Genomic DNA, 21,588 nt, shown 5'->3' on the forward strand with positions numbered 1-21,588 from the left:
AAAAAAAGAGAGAGAGAGAGAGAAGATATACATGATTAAAATCAGAAATAAAAGTGGGGAAATTACTGCCAACTTTACATAAACAAAAAGGATTATAAGAGTATACTATGAACAGTCATATGTAAAATTTAGATAACCTAGATAAAATGGACAAAGTCCTAGGAATATCAATTACCAAAATGGATTCAGGAAGAAAAAGAGAATCTAAATAAATAGGTTTATAACAAGTAAAGAGTTTGATAATCAAAACTGCCCAACAAAGTCCAGTACTACATGCCTTCACTGGTGAATTCTACCACTCGTTTAACAAATTAACACCAATCCTTCTCAAACTCTTCCAAAAAAAAAAAAAAAAAAAAAAAAAAAAAAAAAAAGAAAGAAAATAGAAGAGGCCAGCATTATTCTGATTCCAAAGCCAGACAAAGACATCACAAGAAAACAGACCAATATCTCTTAGGAATACAGATGCAAAAATCCTCAACAATGTACTAGCAAACTGAAACCAACAGCATATTAAAAGGATTAAATAAAAAACAAACAACAACAAAAAAAAGGATTAAATACCAGGATCAAATGGGACTAATCCCATTAATGCAATGTTGATTCAATAAGAAAATCAAACAACATAATATGTCATTAATAAAATAAAAAAAGTAAAGCGTATGATCAGCTCAATCAATGCAGAAAAAGCAGTTGAGAAAATTCAAGGCCAAGTGTGGTGGCTCATGCCTATAGTCCCAACACTGGGAAAACAAGACGGGAGGACTTCTTGGACGCAAAGATTTGAGGCCAGCCTGGGCCACATAGTGAGATCTCATCTCTACAAAAAATACAAAAATTAGCCAGGCGTGATGGCACACACCTGTAGTCCCAGCTACTCAAAAGGCTGAGGCAGGAGGATCACCTGAGGGCAGGAGGTCAAGGCTGCAGTAAGCCGTGGTCACCCCACTGTACTCCAGCCTGGGTGACAAAGCAAGGCCCTATCTCCAAAATTAATTAGACAAAAAAACTCAATACTGTTTCATGACCAAAAAAAACCTGAGCAAACTAGTAACAGAAGGCAACTTCCTTAACACAATAAAAGGTATTTCTGAAAAATCCACAGCTTAACTGTATACTCAATGGTAAATGACTGAAAGCTTTCTCTTCAAGATTACGATATTAGACAAGTGCTTTTATCACTATCTTTAGACATTGTACTGGAAGTTCTAGCCAGAGGAATTAGGCAAGATAAATAAATGGGATCAAAATTGGGGGAAAAAAAGATCCAAAACTATTTCTATTCTCAGATGACATGATCTTATATATAAAAAACACTAAAGAATTCACACACACAGAGTATTTGATATAATAAACTTAGTGAAGTTGCAGGGTACAAGATCAATAAACACATTGGTTTTCTTTCTATACACTGCCAACGCACAATATGAAAAGAAAATTAAGAAAAACAATTCTATTAACAATTACATCCAAATGAATGAAATACTTATGAATAAATTTAACCAAGGAAGTGCAAGGCTTGTACACTGAAAACTATAAAATGTTGCTAAAAGAAATTAAAGGCCTAACAAAAGGAAAAGACATTCTGTGTTCATGGATGGGACGACAAGATGGCAATACTCCCCAAATTGACTTAAAAATTCAATATAATCCCTATCAAGGCCAGGTGTGGTGGCTCACACTTGTAATCCCAGTACTTTGGAATGCTGAGGTAGGCAGATCACTTGAGGTCAGGAGTTCGAGATCAGCATGGCCAACATGGTGAAGCCCCATCTCTATTAAAAGTAAAAAAATTAGCTGGGCATGGTGGTGGGTACCTGTACTCCCAGCTACTCAGGAGGCCGAGGCAGGAGAATTGCTTGAACTCAGGAGACAGAAGTTGCAGTGAGCCATCATGCTACTGCAATCCAGCCTGGGCAACAGAGTGAGACTGTCTCAAAAAAAAAAATATGTGTGTTGTGTGTGTGTGTGCACACGTGCACATGCACACGCACATATATATATCCCTATCAAAAATTCCAACTTCCTTTTTTACACAAATGGATACTAAAATTCTTATGGAAATGAAGGGGACAGCCACGTCATCTTGAAATACAACCTAGTTGGAGAACTTATACTTCCTAATTTCCAAACACATTACAAAGCTTACAGTAATCAAAACAATGTGTTACTGGCATAAGGGTAAACATATAGATCAGTGGAATAAAATAGAGTTCAGAAATAAACCCTTCATGTATGGTCAATCAATTTTTGACAAGAATCAAAGAGCAAGACCACTCAATAGGAAAAGGACAGTCTCTTCAACAAATAATGCTAGGAAAACTGGATATCCACATGCAAAAGAATAAAGTTGGACCTGTTCCTTACACTGTATACAAATACTAACTTAAAATCGTAGTTTCTCAATAAATTAAGCAGAGATTATCATAAAACTCAGCAATTCTATTCCTGGATATATGGGTAGACATTCAAAAGCACAGAAGACAGGTGTTCAAACAAAAACTTATGAGTTTTGTAAGTAATGCCAAGTATTCACTGTGGCATTATTTACAAAAGCCAAAATACTCAGCATATATGTTGAAAGGTACACATAGCCAGAGAAGGGAAAACTCAGGGCTTGCTGGCTTCTCGGCTAGTTAAGGGCTGAAGTAACACCCACTGACTGATGAGTAGATGAGCAAAATGTGGTATATTCATGTGACAGAATATTATTTAACCATAAAAAGGAATGAAGTACCAATACATGCTAGAATACTAATGAATCTTGAAAAACGAGTGAAAGAAGCCAGTCACAAAAAGCTGCATAATATATTATTCCATCTATAGGAAACTGAATTCAGAGTCAGAAAGCCCATTAAGACAGAAAGATTAATGGTTGCCAGCAGCAAGGGAGAGGGGAAAATGGGCAGTGACTGGTTACTGGAATGGGATTTCCTTTGGTGGTGATGAAAATGTTCTGGAACCAGTCAGTCATGATGGTTGTACAACATTCTGAATGTACTCGATGTCACTAATGATAACTTTCATATTACGTGTATTTTTTCCACAATTTAAAATATGAATATACATTAATTTTTTAAAATTCCCTCAAACCAGTGGGCAGGATTGACTGCAGCTATCTTTCCTTGTTTAGGGACAAGATCCCTGTCTCTTCCATGAGAAAGAATAAGAAAATAAATTCAAATATTCTAATGTATTGATGATTCCCAATTTTAATGGTGAAGTACAAAGCAAGGTTCTATTATCAGTTCAGGGTCTGCACCCACCAACCAGACAATCTTCTTTCCTGGAATCCATTTGCCTCTAAAATAATGAGGCTTCCAAAATATGGATTTTTTTAAAAAATTCAAATAGTTGCAAATCAGAGAATCCAACTGGGTAAGCCTCACCATTTATTAAACATACCCCTTGGGCTTCCTCATCCTGAAGCTGTCTAGTTATAAGACTGGAAAATGTGAATGATCCAGGCCCCCCAACTTTTCTGGTCATAGTAAAAGTCACATTGTGTTGACCTAGCTCTGTCACCCACCTAGGATCTACCCTCTAAAAAAGGAAATCAATTAGAAGGAAACCCTGGGCCTAATGGAACTCAAATCCCCCTCCTGTTGTTCTTCCTAGATTAGGTGTGTAACAGTGGGCAACTTCCATCACCTGAAATGATGAGAACGTTGTTTTTCTTCACCTTGCCTTGCAAACACATAACTGAATTGCCATTTTCTAAATCTGAATTGAACATTTTCCTCATTTCAGCCACACTAGGCAGAGCTCATCTGCTGCAATCAGCCTGAAAATGATGAGTCAGTCTCTACAATCTCAGGAGACAAGCCCAGATCCTTCCTAGAACGTCTCTCATTTGTAATGCTAACAAGAGCTTACAACTACAACTGCCCAGAATGGAGGCTTCCAGAGAAGCCAGAAGGAAGGAGGCTGCTCCACCCCTGAATGCCCACATTACCTCTGTCTGGAAGAACCAGGTGTTCTAGGGTTAGAGATGAGGGAAAGGAGACTTACTGGGCTAGAGAACAGGACCAGGAATAAATTTGATCCAAGTCAGTCACAAACCTAACTGTCCAAGTCTGAACTCTGGATAACTTGAGAGAGAGGTCCCATGAACGCTGAAATTGTCCTCAACAGAATGCTTGCTTGTATGCTAATATCCACTTTCATTCAGCCCCAGGTTTGCATACTGCTTCAGACCATGCAACTAAGGGAACTGAGGCTCTTAATATTTCTTGACTTCTTGTTGCATCCTTTGGAACCTTTTGAGCTCACTTCCCTAAACCACATCCACTCCTAAGGTAAACTGGACAAAACAAAGGCTTCCAAAGAAGCCCTTATACTCACAATTTGGATAATTCCCGAGTTCTCAGGGCCCCTCGAGTAACGCTTTACCCTTAAAGAAAATAATAGCACCTGGGTGTCTTGGCTGCTCAGCTCTGTATGTTGAAAGGTACACATAGCCAGAGAGGGGAAAACTGAGGGCTTGATGGCTTCTCAGCTAGCTGAAGGCTGAAGTCACAGGGCTTGGCCTCAGCTGCAGCACAGGAAAAATGGAAGATTTTTTACACTTCAGAAGTTTATTAGCGAATGGTTTTGGGCCAGTTGGTGTTTACATGCTTGATCCCTACAGCCTTGGTGTACTAGCTGCAAGGGCTGGGATAGAACCTCACTGTCTGCTGGTCATTGGTGATGCTACCCTACGAAGATGATGGGCCTCTTGGATCCAAGATACCAGGGCTCTGAGCCCACACTATCAGACAGACTCCACTTTTGTTTCCAGTGCCTGGGGTGGGGAGATGAGAGTTTTGAGGATCTCAGTGTAGTAGGGGCCAAACACCTCCTGATTGTGATGTTTCAAGTTGATAAACTTTTGGCCCAGTTCTGCCAGTTCTGCTTCAATAAGAGTAAAGCCTCCAGGGAGGTCTAACAGAGACCGCTCCACACCAAGAACCAAACAGCATTTGAGAAACAAATGGATCCGCTGATCAATGACACTGCGGACACAGTTCTCCTTCTTGGCAATGTTCTGTAGCTGTCCCATCAGAGATGTTGCATTGTCACTGCTTAGAGCAGCAAGGCCCATATTCTTGAGGCTTTGATGGATTTCCTGAGACACCTGTTCACTCACAGACAGTATAGCTTCCTCAGGCCTGGACTGAGGAAAAGTAGATTCAAGTATCATTGAATTTATTTCTGGATAGTAAAAAAGGCATTATAAAATATTGGTCATAGGTCACAGAAGGTTGAGAATATTGGTCAAAGTTCTCCATTAGACAGTAAGTTCCTTAAGGACACAGGTTAGGTCTTACATTTATCTATCTTTCCCTTGGTACCTGCTATAGCAGTTTTAACAAATAAAAAATATTTTTTTTTTATTTTAGAAAAATCATACCATTAGCAAAATTATTTGAGCTCTCATTTTCTGGGACAACAAATACTATTCAATAAACACAGGAAGCTCTTCTCTTCAAGGCCTGAAAAAAATTATAGTTTCTCTATGATTTATTCCATCATTACAATGAGATGATTTAACAAACTGAACTTTCTTTAAGGTAAGTAAATAAGGTTACAAATTACCTAACACGGCATAGAGAGCTTTTTAAAATTCTAAAATCCTTAAGGATAGAAAGGATATGTTTAAGTATTTTTGTCACCCTGGTCCCCTTCCAGCATCTTCTACTTAATGAACTATACCATCATGCAACCAATTTTAAAACCCCAAAATCTAGGTCATGGTTAACAACTTCCTCACTATCCTATCCAATCAACCAAAAATCAAGTCTTGCCAATTTTACTTCCTAACCATGGGAAAATTTTCTAATAGGAAAACTCTGTCTCTACCACTGACACCCTGGTCCAAGTTACCATCATCTCTGCTTGTACTACTCTAAGAGCCTCATGACTTATCTATGAGACCTCCAAATTCATTCTCCTCCAATTAATCCTCCTAATCACACTTTGAAGTTGCTACCATTATTGTCATTTTGGAGATGAAAAAAACTGAAATAAAGAGACTAAGAAAATTTCAAATTTACACAGCTAGATAAGGGCAGAGCTAGAAATTACTACAAAATAAAGGTGAAAGTAAGAGACTACCAGGTTTGTTAATAACAGACTACCAGGTATTAATACCTAAAACAAAATAAAGGCGAAAATAACAGACTACCAGGTTTGCTTACTCTGGTGCTCTTTATACTTTTCATCACGTGGTACCCCCATCCTAAATTATATTACCCCAGGACTACTATTCTGAATATTAATCACTCTTCTTATTATGGTTTGGTAAATGGAGTCAGAGACATAGGAGACTTAATTACATAAGTACTTACAGATACTTTAGTATACTTTGGAAGTCTCTGACATCCTCTTATTGCCCTATGCCTCTTTAATCTTAGTCTTCTAGTTGAAGGTTATTAGCTGCTATTATTTGCTAATAATGATAATTCCAAGAATATTTCAACATCTATTTTTGAAAAGGCTTGAAATAAATCAGCAATTTTTCTTCTCATTACGTTGCTTGGTTTAAGCAAGATACTAAGCTATATATATAAATGTTAACAGAATAAATGAAGCTATTATGAATGATAAAAAGGTTGGCCTCACTAGTGGGGCAATATGTAATAAGGATAATCAACACAAAAATATAAGGGAACCAAATGCTGGCTTGTCTACGACTAAGAAGAGATAACACTACACAGAGAAAACAGAAAGTCCACAAATAATTCACAATTGGTGACATAATGATGCAGGTCAACTGACTGAGAAAACTGCAATTCCTGCATTATAAACAGCATAAGCACCGTGAGAGTTGCTAGGAGACCATCTCATTTATCTAGACTTCCTCAGAGGAGTGAAAGAAGGAACAGTATGAAACTTAAGATGGGCCCCAGTGAATTCTGCCTTACTTCCAGAGAAATAGCTTGCCCTCTGTCATCTTTTTACATGGTCCAAAAGCACAAAAACATGATGAGTTTTAAAGTACTAAACCTGGCACATTTATTTCAACAGCTGACAGGTAATTTGTTTTTTAATGGCAACACTGATAAAATCTAACAGAGTATCTCTGCTTTGTTTCTCATTTACTAGGGAAAATAACCTAAATCCTAGCTATAAGTGCTTTTGCAATGGCGTCACTTGGAAGAACAATTCTGAACACTTAAAAAATCATTAGAGAAAAAGATGCAATCACAAAGGCTGAGGCAGGAGAACTGCCTGAACCCAGGAGGCGGAGGTTGCGGTGAGCCGAGATCGCGCCATTGCACTCCAGCCTGGGTAACAAGAGCAAAACTCCGTCTCAAAAANAAAAAAAAAAAAAAAAATTTTTATTCATAAACTCATACCAAGTGAAACAATATGATAAACAATTTCCAATCTTCTTAGCCCAAAGAAATGTACTGAGAATTAAAATGGCTGGTAATACCAGATAAGAGATTTGTTTTAAAATTCTGCCTTCACAGAAACTTTCCCTAAATCCTAGAAAGGAGGCCTGTATTAGATGAACTTCGTACCGTAAGGTTTTTCTTCTGTTACTTTCCCCGTAGAATCGAGTGTATCAGTAGCTTTCCCCAGTTCTCCAATGGCAATGTATCTCTAGAAGAAGGGAAACAGGGAGAAAATGGGCCATGAGGCAAAGAAAAGCTGTTATGCATGTCTTTATACAGAATTTTACTAATACTACCAGCCTAATACAAAATAAAGGCGAAAATAACAGACACAACTGTTTTTTTGTGTGTTTTTTTTTTGATATGTGGGAAGCAATTGTGTATACAGCTAGTGCTTGGCTTAGGACCACGGTTGGTTCCGACAGACCGGTCGTAACACGATTTGGTCGTAAGTTGAGTAGGCTATATGTACAGTACTGTGAAATGATGTTATAAAAATCTTTAAGTCATATTTTATCATAATTTTCTTTCACTATTGTTATATATCATAATTTTCTTCATTTTATGCCATTTGTATCATCTCTACACCATTTTGTTTCTTATTTTTACATTTGTCAGGTTTAAGTAAAAAACTGCATTACAAGTACAACTGGTTTAATATTTGCAAAACATACAAAATTACAAAATACAGGTGCATACAAAAATACAAAATGCAGGTGTAAAAAATACCATAGGAAACATTTTCCCAATTGCAAAACATATCAAAATATATAAACATGTATGAAACATTTTATTGGCCACTGGTGCTTGGCTGCGGATTGTTGATGTCGTCATCTGAGGCAGCAGTTGGAGTTACCGGAGTTGGTTTTTTCATAAACATGGTGAGCTTTGTCTGAATTGCATGTTTCTTTTTTTCTTCATAAATTTCACGATACGGACAAAATACATTGTGCGCCATCCGTTCAATCCTTGCAAATCGTTCGATGTTTGGGTCCATTGCTTCAAAATGTGTAAGAAGTTTATTGGGAGGGGTTTGATGAAAAATATCCAAGACACAAAACACAAACTGCTGTACCGAGTCTGGGATAACAGTTGAAATGGTGCACGCGGAGATGGTAGTGCTGCCGGAAGCTGGTCCGCACTGTTGTACGCCCAGCTGGGCAACGTTTGCGCTGCCAGACGCAGAGCAGTCATGGCTAGCGATTGTGGTCGTAAAGTCGAATGGACGTTAAGTTGCATAGGTCGTAAGTCGATCAATACCTGTACTGAAGAACATTCGTAAACGTCTCACCCAAGCCAATGTGAGAAAGAAAAACTTGATTTTATTGATAACTATGGTTTAATAATTATGAGAATTATTATTGTAAACAAATTTCTCAAACCACCTTTATACTGAGAAGTTTGTTTAAGAAAAATTTTCAAGTCTATCCATGAATAGAGAGTATGGTACAATATCCCTGACCCTGTGGCCATCATAAGATTCAATAATTTTCCCACACATACAATTAAAATTAATTTTGAATAAGGCAACTTAGTACTTCTTACATGAAATACCAAGACAAATCTTAGTAACTAGGCCATGCATTTAAACAAAAGCTAAATCTGTAGAAAAAGAGCAAAACTAGTATAGCAGTTAGTACACTTAACTATTACTGTACATGTGTTTTTTTGTTTTGTTTTGTTTTTTGTTTTTTTTGAGACAGAGTCTACTCTGTTGCCGAGGCTAGAGTGCAGTGGTGCAATATCAGCTCACTGCAACCTCCAACTCCCAGGTTCAAGCGATTCTCCTGCCTCAGCGTTTGGAGTAGCTGGGATTACAGGCGCCCACCACCACGTCCGGCTAATTTTTTGTATTTTTAGTAGAGCCAGGGTTTCACCATGTTGGCCAGCCTGGTCTCAAACTTCTGACCTCAGGTGATCTACCCGCCTCAGCCTCCCAAAGTGCTGGGATTACAGGCGTGAGTCACCATACCCGGCCATGTATTTTCTTAATAAAGATAAATTACTATTTAAGATCTCAGGAACAAGAATCATTTCTATGAATTGATCTTTATTCACAACTGAAGAATAAGATCATTCTTAGTTAAGTGAGGACTGTCTTATTTCTCATCTTAGGACACACTTGTAGTACATATTCTTTTCACTACTCTCTGTTGGTCAAATGCAAATTCTATTTGGGGCATCACATGAAGTAGTGAAAAAAAGTGTAAGAACTATCTTTCCCACTGAATATAATCTGTATTTATGTGAGAGCTTTTATAAAAGAAAGCTCAAAGTACTCTGCAGAAATATAAGCTTACTGATGACAAACTTATTATCCTAGTGAAGGGACCCAAGACAAAAATGAGAAAAATATTAAAAGTTCAAAATCTCAAAAATATGCAGACATTTTATGACAGCTTAAGGGCCTTTGGTGAAATCACCTTAATATTATATAGCTCAGATTTTTGTTAAGATAAATATAATACAGGAGGAAATATTCCACTGGCATTTGAATTAATTCTTTAAAAGTTTCATAGGTATCGACAAAAATTAGTTTTTTGTAACTAAACATAGTCTCATCACACGAGACACCCACTCCTGCCTCTCTATTTTGAGACAATCCACCTTGATGAAGCATACCACAGGGAGAAGTACAACAATGGTAACAGCACAGCCTCAGAGTCAACTGGCTGGGTTCGAATTCTGATTCCACCACAACTGATGAAGCAGATCAAGTTAGTCTTTCCTGCTGGGGCTTAATTTCCTATCTTAAAATGTGGAGAATAACAATGCCTCATAAGAAGCAAACGTTTACAGCAACAATATCTAGCCCTGGTAAATAACAATATTACCATCATTTTTATTTTCTAAGAAAGAAGATATAGGATGATTCACACAGTAACAGTGGTTAGAGTGACTCATCTGGTTACAATGAGCTTCCATAAGGAAAGCAAAGCATCAAAATGCTTTATGATTTTTTTACCTTTAGAGTCTGTTTAGTTGCATAAGAAAACCACAGTGCAATCTTGCACATTGCGCCTTGAATGTAGTATCTGCACTATCTTGCTCTTCCTCAGCAAGTCTGAACTAGGAACCTTAACATGTTTCCCAAGTATGCAATGCCCATTCTAGTCTCTGGACTCTTGGTGTCCTGTGCACTTGGGCACATACCACTTCCCTGGCCTTGAACTCCCTCTCTTCTCTAAGGATCAAACCTTATTCATCTTTCAAAGCCACCCCTTAATTCATCCCAACTTCCAATTACCCACCTTCACAGCATGACTAAGAGTAGGTGCTTGATACAAATTCCATGCATAAAAAGAAGGAAGGCCTATATCAAATCCACAAATTCAATCATGCCTCTTAAGTACTATGAATCTCCAAAGTATTCTCCTAAGTGCTAGGGAAGGATACAATACATACATAGAGTCCTCTCCCTCTAAGAGGTTACAGTGTAACAGGAAGACTTCAGTAAAGACAACTACTGCAGAGGGGACTGGGTATAACGGCAACAACAGACACGTCTGGTTTATCTCACTGAGCTCTCATATTACACTGCTTAGCACAAGATGACCTATGGAGATACTCACTGTTTTCCAAGTATGTTTTATTGATCCTTATTTTCTCGAAGTATGAACTCTTAGCTAGAATTTCCCATTGCTGTTCTATTGTATTCTCTACTAGAGAGAAACAGTGGCATCTTAATAAAAAGTAGCTGACAGAATTATACACACGCTAGAGAAGTGCCTATATGTGCAATTCTTCACATTTCACCATAGTTTTGTTCATCGAGATTTTATCTGCTAAGTCTCAACCCATTCCAGGGTCTGCAATTGTGCTGGATTCTTTTTAGGAAAGACAATATCGAAATCAACATTCTCAAATCAAATCAAGATGTTCTCAAACATTCTGTTTTCAGAACCCCTACATACACTTAAAACTTATTGAGAAATCCTGGCACACATTTTTTAAAAACAGGTTATATCTGCCTAGATTTACCGTATTAGAAATTAAAGCTGAAAAATGTTTAAAACTTCCACTAGCCATCAGAGCAATGAGGTCATTGCACATCTAGTAACCTTTGAAAAACTCTACTGTGTATTTGTGGGATTGCCAGTTAAAAAAGGAAAACTATGAAAATAGTTTCCATTTCAACAGACTCCCTGAAAGAACCTCAGGAGTCCTTAGACCACACCCTGTGAACTGATTATTGAAATCATAGCTGTTTCCTAGCTTTCCCTTGTCCTGGCATCTAATAATAATTATCCTTCAATTTTATTCAATTATCCACAAACCACTTAGAAAAATTCAACCACACAGTTAGCCTCCAGCTGAAACAAAGTCTCACCACCAAAAACATACTGAGATAGAAGAAAAAAGACATGGAGATGTATACATTCAACCCTAACATTTTATCTTATGGGGTCTAAAATAATTCTTTTCACTGGCTTAAATTCTACACTGAGTCTGTGCTTCAGAGTTGTTAATTCTCCAAGATGTATACCTGGGAATTGTGAGTTCAACTACTGTATTCATTACAATGTAATTCCACTGCAACAAAGGAGAGGTCCTGAAGAACATCCCACTGATCTGTGTACTCTCTGGGACTCATGGTTTCTCACTGATATTATTCTACTCTCTACTTTACTTATCTTCAAGCTCCCTGAACCCCACAGCAGATATTAGCTAGACATCTCTGGCAACAAATCAGCTTCTGTACTGTTTAAGAGAAAGAAAAATATTTCTATTACAGAAAGTATACACAATCATTTCCTTGGATCTCAACTGAGGTGTGAATTTGAAAGCTTGTGATTTAAAACTTCACAAACGAAAGAGGGATATTACTGAGGATGTGAAAGAATACTTTTAAAAAAAAACTATCAAACAAAAAACATGTGGCTTTGAATGCATTAATTAAGAAGGAATAGTTCTGGCCAGGTGCGGTGGCTCATGTCTGTAATCCTGGCACTTTGGGAGGCTGAGGCGGGCGGATCATGAGGTCAGGAGTTCAAGACCAGACTGGCCAAAATGGTGAAACCCGTCTCTACTAAAAAACACAAAAATTAGCTAGACACAAAAAACACAAAAATTAGCTTGTGCCTGTAATCCCAGGTACGTGGAAGACTGAGGTAGGAGAATTGCTTGAACCAGGACCCGGGAGGCGGAGGTTGCAGTGAGCCGAGATCACACCACTGCATTCCAGCCTTGGCTACAGAGCGAAACTCTATCTCAAAAAAAAAAAAAAAAAAAAAAAAAAAAAAAAAAAAAAAANAAAAAAAAAAAAAAAAAAAAAAAAAAAAAAAAAAAAAAAAAAAAAAGGAGAGAAGAAACAGTTCTTTATAGTTCCTAAGTATATGCCCTCCAAATTTTCAATACAGTATTTATGAAATATATGAATATTAATAGAGTATACAGAAAAGGTACAAACTGGATTAGCCTCTGGAGAAAACTGATTAGAAATGCTGAAATCTTAAACAGTTGGCTAAGTTTCACAGGAGCATTCTTCAAGTCATGCTTTTGAGTTCTCATAACTAGTTAACCTAAAAATGTTACTGTGTTCTTGGGGAAAGTTACTATCCTTTGACCACACCAAGGAGATACTTTATTCACTCCAATGATAACACTTGCTTAATCATTGGAGGGAGATACAAAGTTGCCTTCTAAGGAAATGCTGGCTTTGCCTGAAGGTGCCACTATGGTTTACCTGCACAGAAATATGGAGGTATCTTTATATTTGGACATGCTAGTTAGATTCTTCAGGTTTTCATAACCTTTCCATCTGGTTTCTAAAGCATTTATAAAGTAACCAACTTTGATCAACAATATAGAAAACTAATAAAGATAGCACTCCAAGCCAGGTGCGGTGGCTCATGACTGAGGCAGGCAGATCACCCGAGGTCAGGAGTTCAAGACCAGCCTTACCAACATGGAGAAACCCCCGACTCTACTAAAAATACAAATTTATTCAGGCGTGGTGGCGCATGCCTGTAATTCCAGCTACTTGGGAGGCTGAGCCAGGAGAATTGTTTGAACCCTGGAAGCAGAGGTTGTGGTGAGCCCAGATCGCACCATCATACTCCACCCTGGGCAACAAGAGCGAAACTCCATTTCAAAAAAAAAAAAGAGATAGCACTCCAAAACCTCAAAACCTCATCAAAATCTGTTCCTTCAAAGCACAACATCTGCTATCCAGCTTTTGCTGAATGACTGCCTCAAAGAAAGTGTAATTTAGGGAAAGCAGGAACGAGACTATTGCCCTCCTCTAGGTAAGCTACATTTTATACTCTAGGTAAGCTACATTTTATACTCTAGGTAAGCTACATTTTATAATTAGATCAACTTAGGCCAAAGGAACACATCAGCCTAACCTCTCAGAATCATTTAACCTAAGCTGTATTTTATGTAGCTCCATTTCTGCATCTGTTGTAAAGCTATTTTTGAAAATGACCATCTATCTGTCATTTAATATCCATTATTGTCAGGAAGTTATTTCTGACTTTAATATCTAAGGAAAGTTTGTCTCTCCCTTAAAGAACTGGAATGCTTTCTTTTTCTGATGAGTGCAATATTTTGCCTACATCACCAGCAATCACAGATAGCAATGAAAAAAAATTGAAGTTAACTCTATTCAAGAGTTCCAAGAGAACTTGTCTGAGTAAAATTAATTTCAGGTGTCTACAGAACATGTGGCTAGAAAGCTCCAACATTGAAAGAGAGATTTGGGGATAGATGAAATACTTGGGAACAGTAGTAACAGTACTTAATGAGCAATTTCTGTACACAAGGCACTGTACAAAAAGCTCACATGCTTTTCATACACATTATACACATAATCCTAAATGAGCAGGCAGTGGAAAACAAACAAACAAAAAAAAAGGCTTGATAAACATGATCAATGGCAGAACAAAGCTCACTCCAAGGGAGGAGAGGAAGACAATGAGGAATACAGGATAGTGGCTCTTTTCTTAACTCTTACCCTGATCTGAATGGGAGGAAATGCAAGAAATGATTTGGGTGGTCTGATTAGTGTCTAGTCTTCATAGATGGAAACAAAATAATATGATGGCCTAAAGATTTTATTTAAAACACCGGTATTGGCTGGGCACAGTGGTTCACACCTGTAATCTCAACACTCTGGGAGGCCGAGGGAGGCGAATCACGAGGTCAGGAGTTCAAGACCAGCCTGGCCAACATGGTGAAACCCCATCTCTATAAAAATACAAAAAATTGGCTGGGCATGGTGATGGGCACTGTAATCTCAACTACTTGGGAGGCTGAGGCAGGAGAATCACTTGAACCCAGGAGGTAGTTGCAGTGAGCCAAGATTGTGCCACTGCACTCTAACCCAGGTGGCAGTGCAACACTCTTTCTCAAACAAAAAGGTCAGAATTTCACCTGGTAAGTGACAGTAGTTGTATGAAATAGCACTATGTTGAAAAATATTCTAAGGATGTTTCTTGATTCAGCAAGAAGAAATGTCAGGCCATGTTCAATTAGCAATATCGCCAATTAGGCCTGGCTAGGGAGAGAAGAGTGTACTATAACATGGCTGTAACAAGAACACTGAATATCTGCCATCCTAGAACTAAATATTTCTTCATGTAACTCCATCCTACACATACCAAAGTCTAATCTTTCTAGTTGCACTGTGATGCAAATAAAAATTCATCTGCCAAAGAGGAAGTGAAGAAAAAGTGGACATTAGATCTGGGCCAAGTTAGGAGGCTGCAGTCACCATTTTTTTTATTAAATGAAATAAAAGGAAAAATACCAAGAATACATCATATACAGGGGTAGAGTTGGATAAAGTTTGGGTGTCTGTCCCCTCCAAATCTCATGTTGAAATGTAATCCCCAGTGTTGTAGGTGGGGCATAGTGGGAATTTTCTGGGTTATGAAGGCAGATCCCTCATGAATGGCTTGGTGTCCTCCCTGCAGTAATGAGTTCATGAGAGATCTGGCTGTTTAAAAGAGGCTGGCACCTCTGCCTCTCTCTCTCTCACTCCCTCTCTCACCATGTGACATGGCCACAACTGTAAGCTTCCTGAGGCCCTCACCAGAAGCAGATACCAGCACCGTATTTCTTATATAGACTACAGAACCATGAGCCAAATAAACCTCTTTTCTTTACAAATTACCCAGCCTCGACCATTCCTTTACAGCAACACAGACTAACACAAAGTTGTTTGATAAAATGTTGCCTTTTCATAAATGTATGTGTCTATAGGGTCATGACATAAAATAAGTCTCTTACTATGGGTCTTTGTCAAAAAAATTTTGAAAGTCACTAGATAACAAGATATCTAAGATTCCTTCTAGTGCTTTTTAAAAAAACTAACAAAAATATGTATTAACAGTTTAAACTACTTTTTATTTAAAAAAACACTTAAACATTAAACTCTTAATGATTTAGTTCTTTTAACATGTACATAAAATTAAAAGGATAAGAAATATAAGTAGCTAACAAGACAATGATGCCTATTTTTGAAATATGAAATACCTAAGAACTAGGTTTCTATAACAAAATGTGCCTGTTGTATTCTATTTATGTTACAGTCACCTGAGGATCAGTGATTTCATGGTGAGACATTCAGGTTTCGTAGCTGAACAGCAAAATGGGCTGTGACAAAATTTACACCAGAGTCAACGATGAATTTACATTTTCAGTCATAATATTTCTGAAAATACGTCTGGAATTTACAAGTAAAATCTTTCAATAATATGTAATGTGCTGTGTTTGTGGTTTGGGGAGGAGGGGTGAACAAAGAATATCTCAATGAACTCAACATATTTTATCTAGGGAAAAAAACCCAAACAAATTCCTTAATGTAAACATATCTTTTTTATATTAACATAAAAGTGATTTGTTTATTGTAAAGATTTCACCAAATAATGTGAAAAAAATAAAAATCATCCATAATCCCATATTAAAGTAAACATTGTTCTTTTAGAGTTCACAAATATTAAACAACTGGCAAAAACCACTATCAGAAACAAATTCCAAGCTCTGTGTGTCAGTATTTAAGCACAATGTACAAATTCACTGAGAAACTGTCAAACTCCTTCATTCTAATGCAATTTTTACACTCTGTAATTTTTCAACACCAACATTTCGAAGTAATTTTTCAATACCAACATTTTGAAGATTACAGAGCAAGCCACATTGAAGTTTTTCATTTATCAGAGGCACTAAGATTCCTTCCAACTGAATGGCACAGATATTTATGCCATGCCAGTTGATAAGCAAAATGGGATATCACATATAATACGTTCTCCAGAGCTTTTTAAAATCAATCAATCAATCAATCTACTTATCTATATTATCTATCTATCTACCTACCCATCTATCTTATTATCTATCTATCTACCTACCTACCTATCTATCTTGTTACTTATTTATTGAGATGGAGTGTCCCTCTATAACCCATGCTGGAGTGCAGTGGTGTGATCTTGGCTCAGTGCAACCTTCACCTCCTGGGTTCAAGCGATTCTCCTGCCTCAGCCTCCAGAGCAGCTGGTATTAAAGGCATATATCACCACGCCTGCCAATTTTTTTTTTTTGTATTTGTAGTAGAGAAAGGTTTCACCATGTTGGCCAGGCTGGTCTTGAACTCCTGACCTCAAGTAAGCTGCCCGCCTCAGCCTTCCAAAGTGCTAGGATTACAGGAATGAGCCACCGCACTTGGCCAGGGCTTTTATTTTAATAAAAGTTTACTTAAACCACTGCTATGTCAAGTGTTTTCCACAGGCCAGTATCTATAATGAGATTAAGTTTGGAAAATGAGGTTGCATAGAAACTTATTTAGCAATTTTACATTGCCACAACATTTTAATTACATTTTACAAAAGTCATCAATCAGTCTGCAATGAACTGGAAATTGTTTTAAATAGTCTTAGACTACATACTTTTTTAAAGAAACAATTTAGACAAAATAATTTTATCAACGATTTATATCACATTTAGAGCAAGAATTTTAAAACAAAAAGGTTAGTCCAGGAACTTGATGAAATTTTTTATTACCTCTTGGCATATTAATCTTCCTTCCACGTGCATCTTCATTGGCGCTTAGTGCCAGCACTTATAACCAGGACCTAATTACTCATTAGGATACAGATGGAAAAGACCCCTTCTACCAGCAGTTCACAGCTTTCCAGCCTTTCCTGCCTCCAAATAACCGCTTCTCTCTTCTATCAAGTGTCTGGAAACGTGCTTTTGGATCTATTCAAGGGTACTCTCACAGATAAACATATTTTATCATCTTAAAGAGGCCCTACTCTTTTCTTTAATAAACATTTTATAACCATTGAACAAAGCGTGTTTTTGCTGAAAAGGGCATGGTTTACAAAATGGTATTGTTTCTATAAAAATTCCAAGGTTTAAAAAAATCTTCCACTAGAGAGAGTTTATGACCTCTAAGGCCAGATCATCTAAGAAATATGGTATTTTAAAAGTCTAAACATAATTTTGTTAAATGATGAATACTGTAGCATTGTTTCTTTAAGTCTAATTGGTTTTTCAATGCAAAATTTCCAATTTTCAGTCTCAGTATTTTGAATCTCAGATATGTTTATAGACAAGATTAATACTCAGGAATGATATTCATGCAGTTTACTCAGTTTGTTTATTTTTTATTTGATAAAAATCCAACATATGTAGGTCATTAATAAGATTAAAGAAAAATAGAACTATTCCAGTATTCTTACCTTGGACCCTGACAACATACTGGTCAGCATTTTTGTTCCCCTTCCAATTCCAACCACTACAAATCAAAGAAAGAAATATTATGACACTCTGTTCTGAAAACTAGGTTTTTTAAATGGCTACATATTTTAGTCATAATTTCCCAGCTTAGGTAATGTGAAGTTGGAATGAGCAAACATTTTGCAAATTCTGAGGGTTCTTATTACTCCAAACATTTGAACCCGTCATGCAACTAAGAGATTCTGAAGAAGGGATGAGAGAAGACCGTTCTCCTCATTCTCAAAGTATTAAACTCAGTGGAAACCTCAGCCCAGCCAATTAGATAATGAAGCTTTACAACAATTTCAAAGGATGCACTGGAATTTTATACGGGCACCAGTGAAAAACACATGGCACAATTAACCATGTTCAAGTGGGTATGATGAGGTCTTTTGACAGAATTCATTATTAAACAAAGCAAAAGCCATTATCATAGCTAATGAACCATTTAAAGATGATTAGCACCCAGCAGTATACAATCAAGAAGAGAGAAACATAACAAATCAGTCTAACACAAAGGATACAAGGTAAAATGAAGGCTGAAGAATGTATTTTAACAGAGACCAAATACAAAAGTACAACAATGGCCGACCTTTCTCTTACATTTCAAACATTATTCATAGGACAACACATTTCACCAGGTGAGGGTGAGAGGATTTAGTCACTTCTCTTTTTGTACGAAGGCAAATTTTTTTAAGAATTGAAGCATTTGTCATCAACAGATACAACTGTGCATAAGAACACAATATAACCACCACAATTCAGAATTATAAGAGCAAATAAGGAGTACAGATTGGCAAACTGGAAACATTATCTTCAATATTTATGGCAAATATCATTCAGTGAGTTTACCATGTATCAGATTCTACTCTAAATGCTCGCCTTTATTATCCCATTTAATCCTCATAACAACTTTAAAAGGTAGTATAATTACTCCTATTGACATATGAGGGAACTGAGGAATAAGAGACTTAAGAACTTTGCCCAGCATCTCACAACCAGTACATGGTAGAGTTCAGATTATTCAAGCCAAATGGTCTAAGAGCAGACCCCCTTCCTTTCCATTCCCTCTGCCACCTTAACTCATCTAGGCTTTCTTCTCACTGCCAGCCTACATCACTGCAAATCTGACTGTTCTACAACCTGTCCCTTCCTCTCTCAATTCATACCACTTCATAACCATTTCTGAAACCCTATTTTTCACATTACAAAGCCCCAAAACAATTCTTAGTAGGGTCCCAGTGGTTACAGCATTGAAGTCCAGCTCAAGCCCCAACTCATTCATAGTCTATTTCAACCTCCTGAAAACTTCTATGACACTCATCTGTCTTAATCCCTCTAAGTCACATAGTCCAAGGACTAAGGTAAAAAACAGTCTACCCTCAGTAGCCTCTGGAGAGCACAATACTCTTCAAATGACAGAACTTTTAGCAGTAGATGCTGCTGCTGATGAGGCAAACAGCAAAAATTCAATGCAATTTGATTCCATTCAAATAAATCCCCAATAAATATTTTTTTGAATAACTGCTATGCACATAATCCCAAGAGGAATACTTCTAATGGAAAAACAAGCTTGTGACACATTTCCTAACTTTGAAAAAGCTTATAATCTCATTGGGAAAATAAAATACAGAAAACAGAAATCACAGTGCTCAAGAAATGTTGCCTAATGAGTGGACAATGCTAAATTACAATAAGATAGTATATGATTAAGTGTCAAAATGAACAGAGATAGAACAGCTGCCATAGCAGGGCAAAGGTGGGGGCATTGTAAATGGCTAAAGAGGCCAGAGAATGCTTCATTCAAGCATTTCAGAGTTTGTGTTAGGCCTCTGAAGGATGTATAGGAACACAACAGAGAAGAGAAGCATGTTCTAAAAAAGAAATAAATTGCACAAACTCTCAGATACAAGGATGAGAACAGTGAGTTTATAGACCAAACATAGTGTGTCTTAGAAGCAGGCTGAGATGTTTGACTTTAACATGGTTGAAATCCTGAACTCATGATGGTTTCTGAGCTAGTTTAGTGACCCAGAAGGATAAAATTTAAAAGAAGGCATCTTAGAGTTACCCAGCTTAATCCTCTCATTTTATACCTAAGAATAATCAAGGGCCATTGCAGTTAGGTGATTAGTGAAACCAGAATTTTAGAAAGACTAATATGGTGGTGGCATACAGAAAAATTATCCAGCCTTGGGACCTAGCCAACCAGCAGATTTTCATTCACAGGTTAGTTCCCTGGACAGAATTTTTATTTAGCATTTTTCCCTTCAATCATTCAGAATTGTATTCAATACACATTGTGTAGGTACAGAAATAAATAAGACCTGGCTCCAGCTGTGATTTAACAATCTAATAGGGAGACAGGTATCAACAAAAACTAAGAGGACAAAATGAAGTTTTAAATTAGCAGTATAGAAGAGCAAGCAGGCAAGCTTCAAAGGCAGGAAATGGCATTTCAGCTGAACCTGGAAAGGTTAGTAGGACTTCTGCAACGAAAGGCACTGAGAGAGATGAGCCCCTTACAAAAGAAAAGTATGAGCAAAGGCACCACGTTTGAAAAGGTGTGGAGACTTTAGAGAATGGATGAATAACAGGGTTTTCCATGCACAGTCTCACAATTACTACTCTATCTCCCAAATTTTCTGTGCTCGCACAAATGTTATCTCTGTTTAAAAAAAACACATATACAAAAACAATTCAGTGTCTCCAAACTTAATCTAATGTCCTAGTATCCTATTCTCAAATCAAAAAGATAGAATTTGTTTATGAGGAGAGTCCCTCTAGGACAGGCGTGGATTATATACATGTATTTCCAGTTTTCTGCAACTGGAAGTTTCTACTGCTTTTTATATAATTCGATTAACGCCCTGTAGGGTCATCTTACAAGACCTGTATCTTTCCAATTGTAGGAATCTATTTTAAGAATCCGAAATACCTGGCTGATACAGATGTGTGGGTAAAAACAAAAAATAAACAAACAAAAAGTTATATCTATAAAGATATCCCTAACAAATTCAGTTCTGACAAAACTCTGGTAATAGCCACAGTGACCTCAAATAGGGAAATGGTTAATAAATTGTATTTTAGCCATATGATAGAACATTTCATAACCATTAAAAATAAGGTTTACAAAGAGTCTATCAACATGAACAATGTTTATGTTACAATGTTAAGTTAAAAAATGGATATATAAGTACATACAGTGAAGTGGAGCTCAACTTAAAAAATAATCTGCATAGACAGGCCAGGTGTGGTGGCTCACACCTGTAATCCCAGCACTTTGAGAGGCAGAGGCAGGCAGATCACCTGAGGTCAGGAGTTCAAGACCAGCCTGACCAACATGGAGAAACCCTATCTCTACTAAGAATACAAAAATTAGCTGGGCATGGTGGTGCATGCCTGTAATCCCAGCTACTCGGGAGGCTGAGGCAGGAGAATCGCTTAAACCCAGGAGGCAGAGGTTGCGGTGAGCTAAGATTGC

The 21,588-nt window shown here is 37.3% G+C and overlaps 1 protein-coding gene across 1 annotated transcript in view; it reads right to left on the reverse strand.

The window, feature by feature from the left end:
• TRUB1 (TruB pseudouridine synthase family member 1) overlaps positions 1–21,588 on the reverse strand; it is a 46,191-nt gene that overhangs the window by 15,079 nt on the left and 9,524 nt on the right. Inside the window, exons 3-4 of the mRNA XM_017543811.2 lie at positions 18,068–18,123; positions 7,509–7,590 (exon numbers count right to left, since the gene is read on the reverse strand). Coding sequence (XP_017399300.1) covers positions 7,509–7,590; positions 18,068–18,123 — 138 coding nt within the window. The remainder of the gene's footprint in view (positions 1–7,508; positions 7,591–18,067; positions 18,124–21,588) is intronic.

Source organism: Cebus imitator, unplaced genomic scaffold, assembly GCF_001604975.1.
Source record: "Cebus imitator isolate Cc_AM_T3 unplaced genomic scaffold, Cebus_imitator-1.0 Scaffold161, whole genome shotgun sequence".
NCBI classification, from domain to species: Eukaryota; Metazoa; Chordata; class Mammalia; order Primates; family Cebidae; genus Cebus; species Cebus imitator.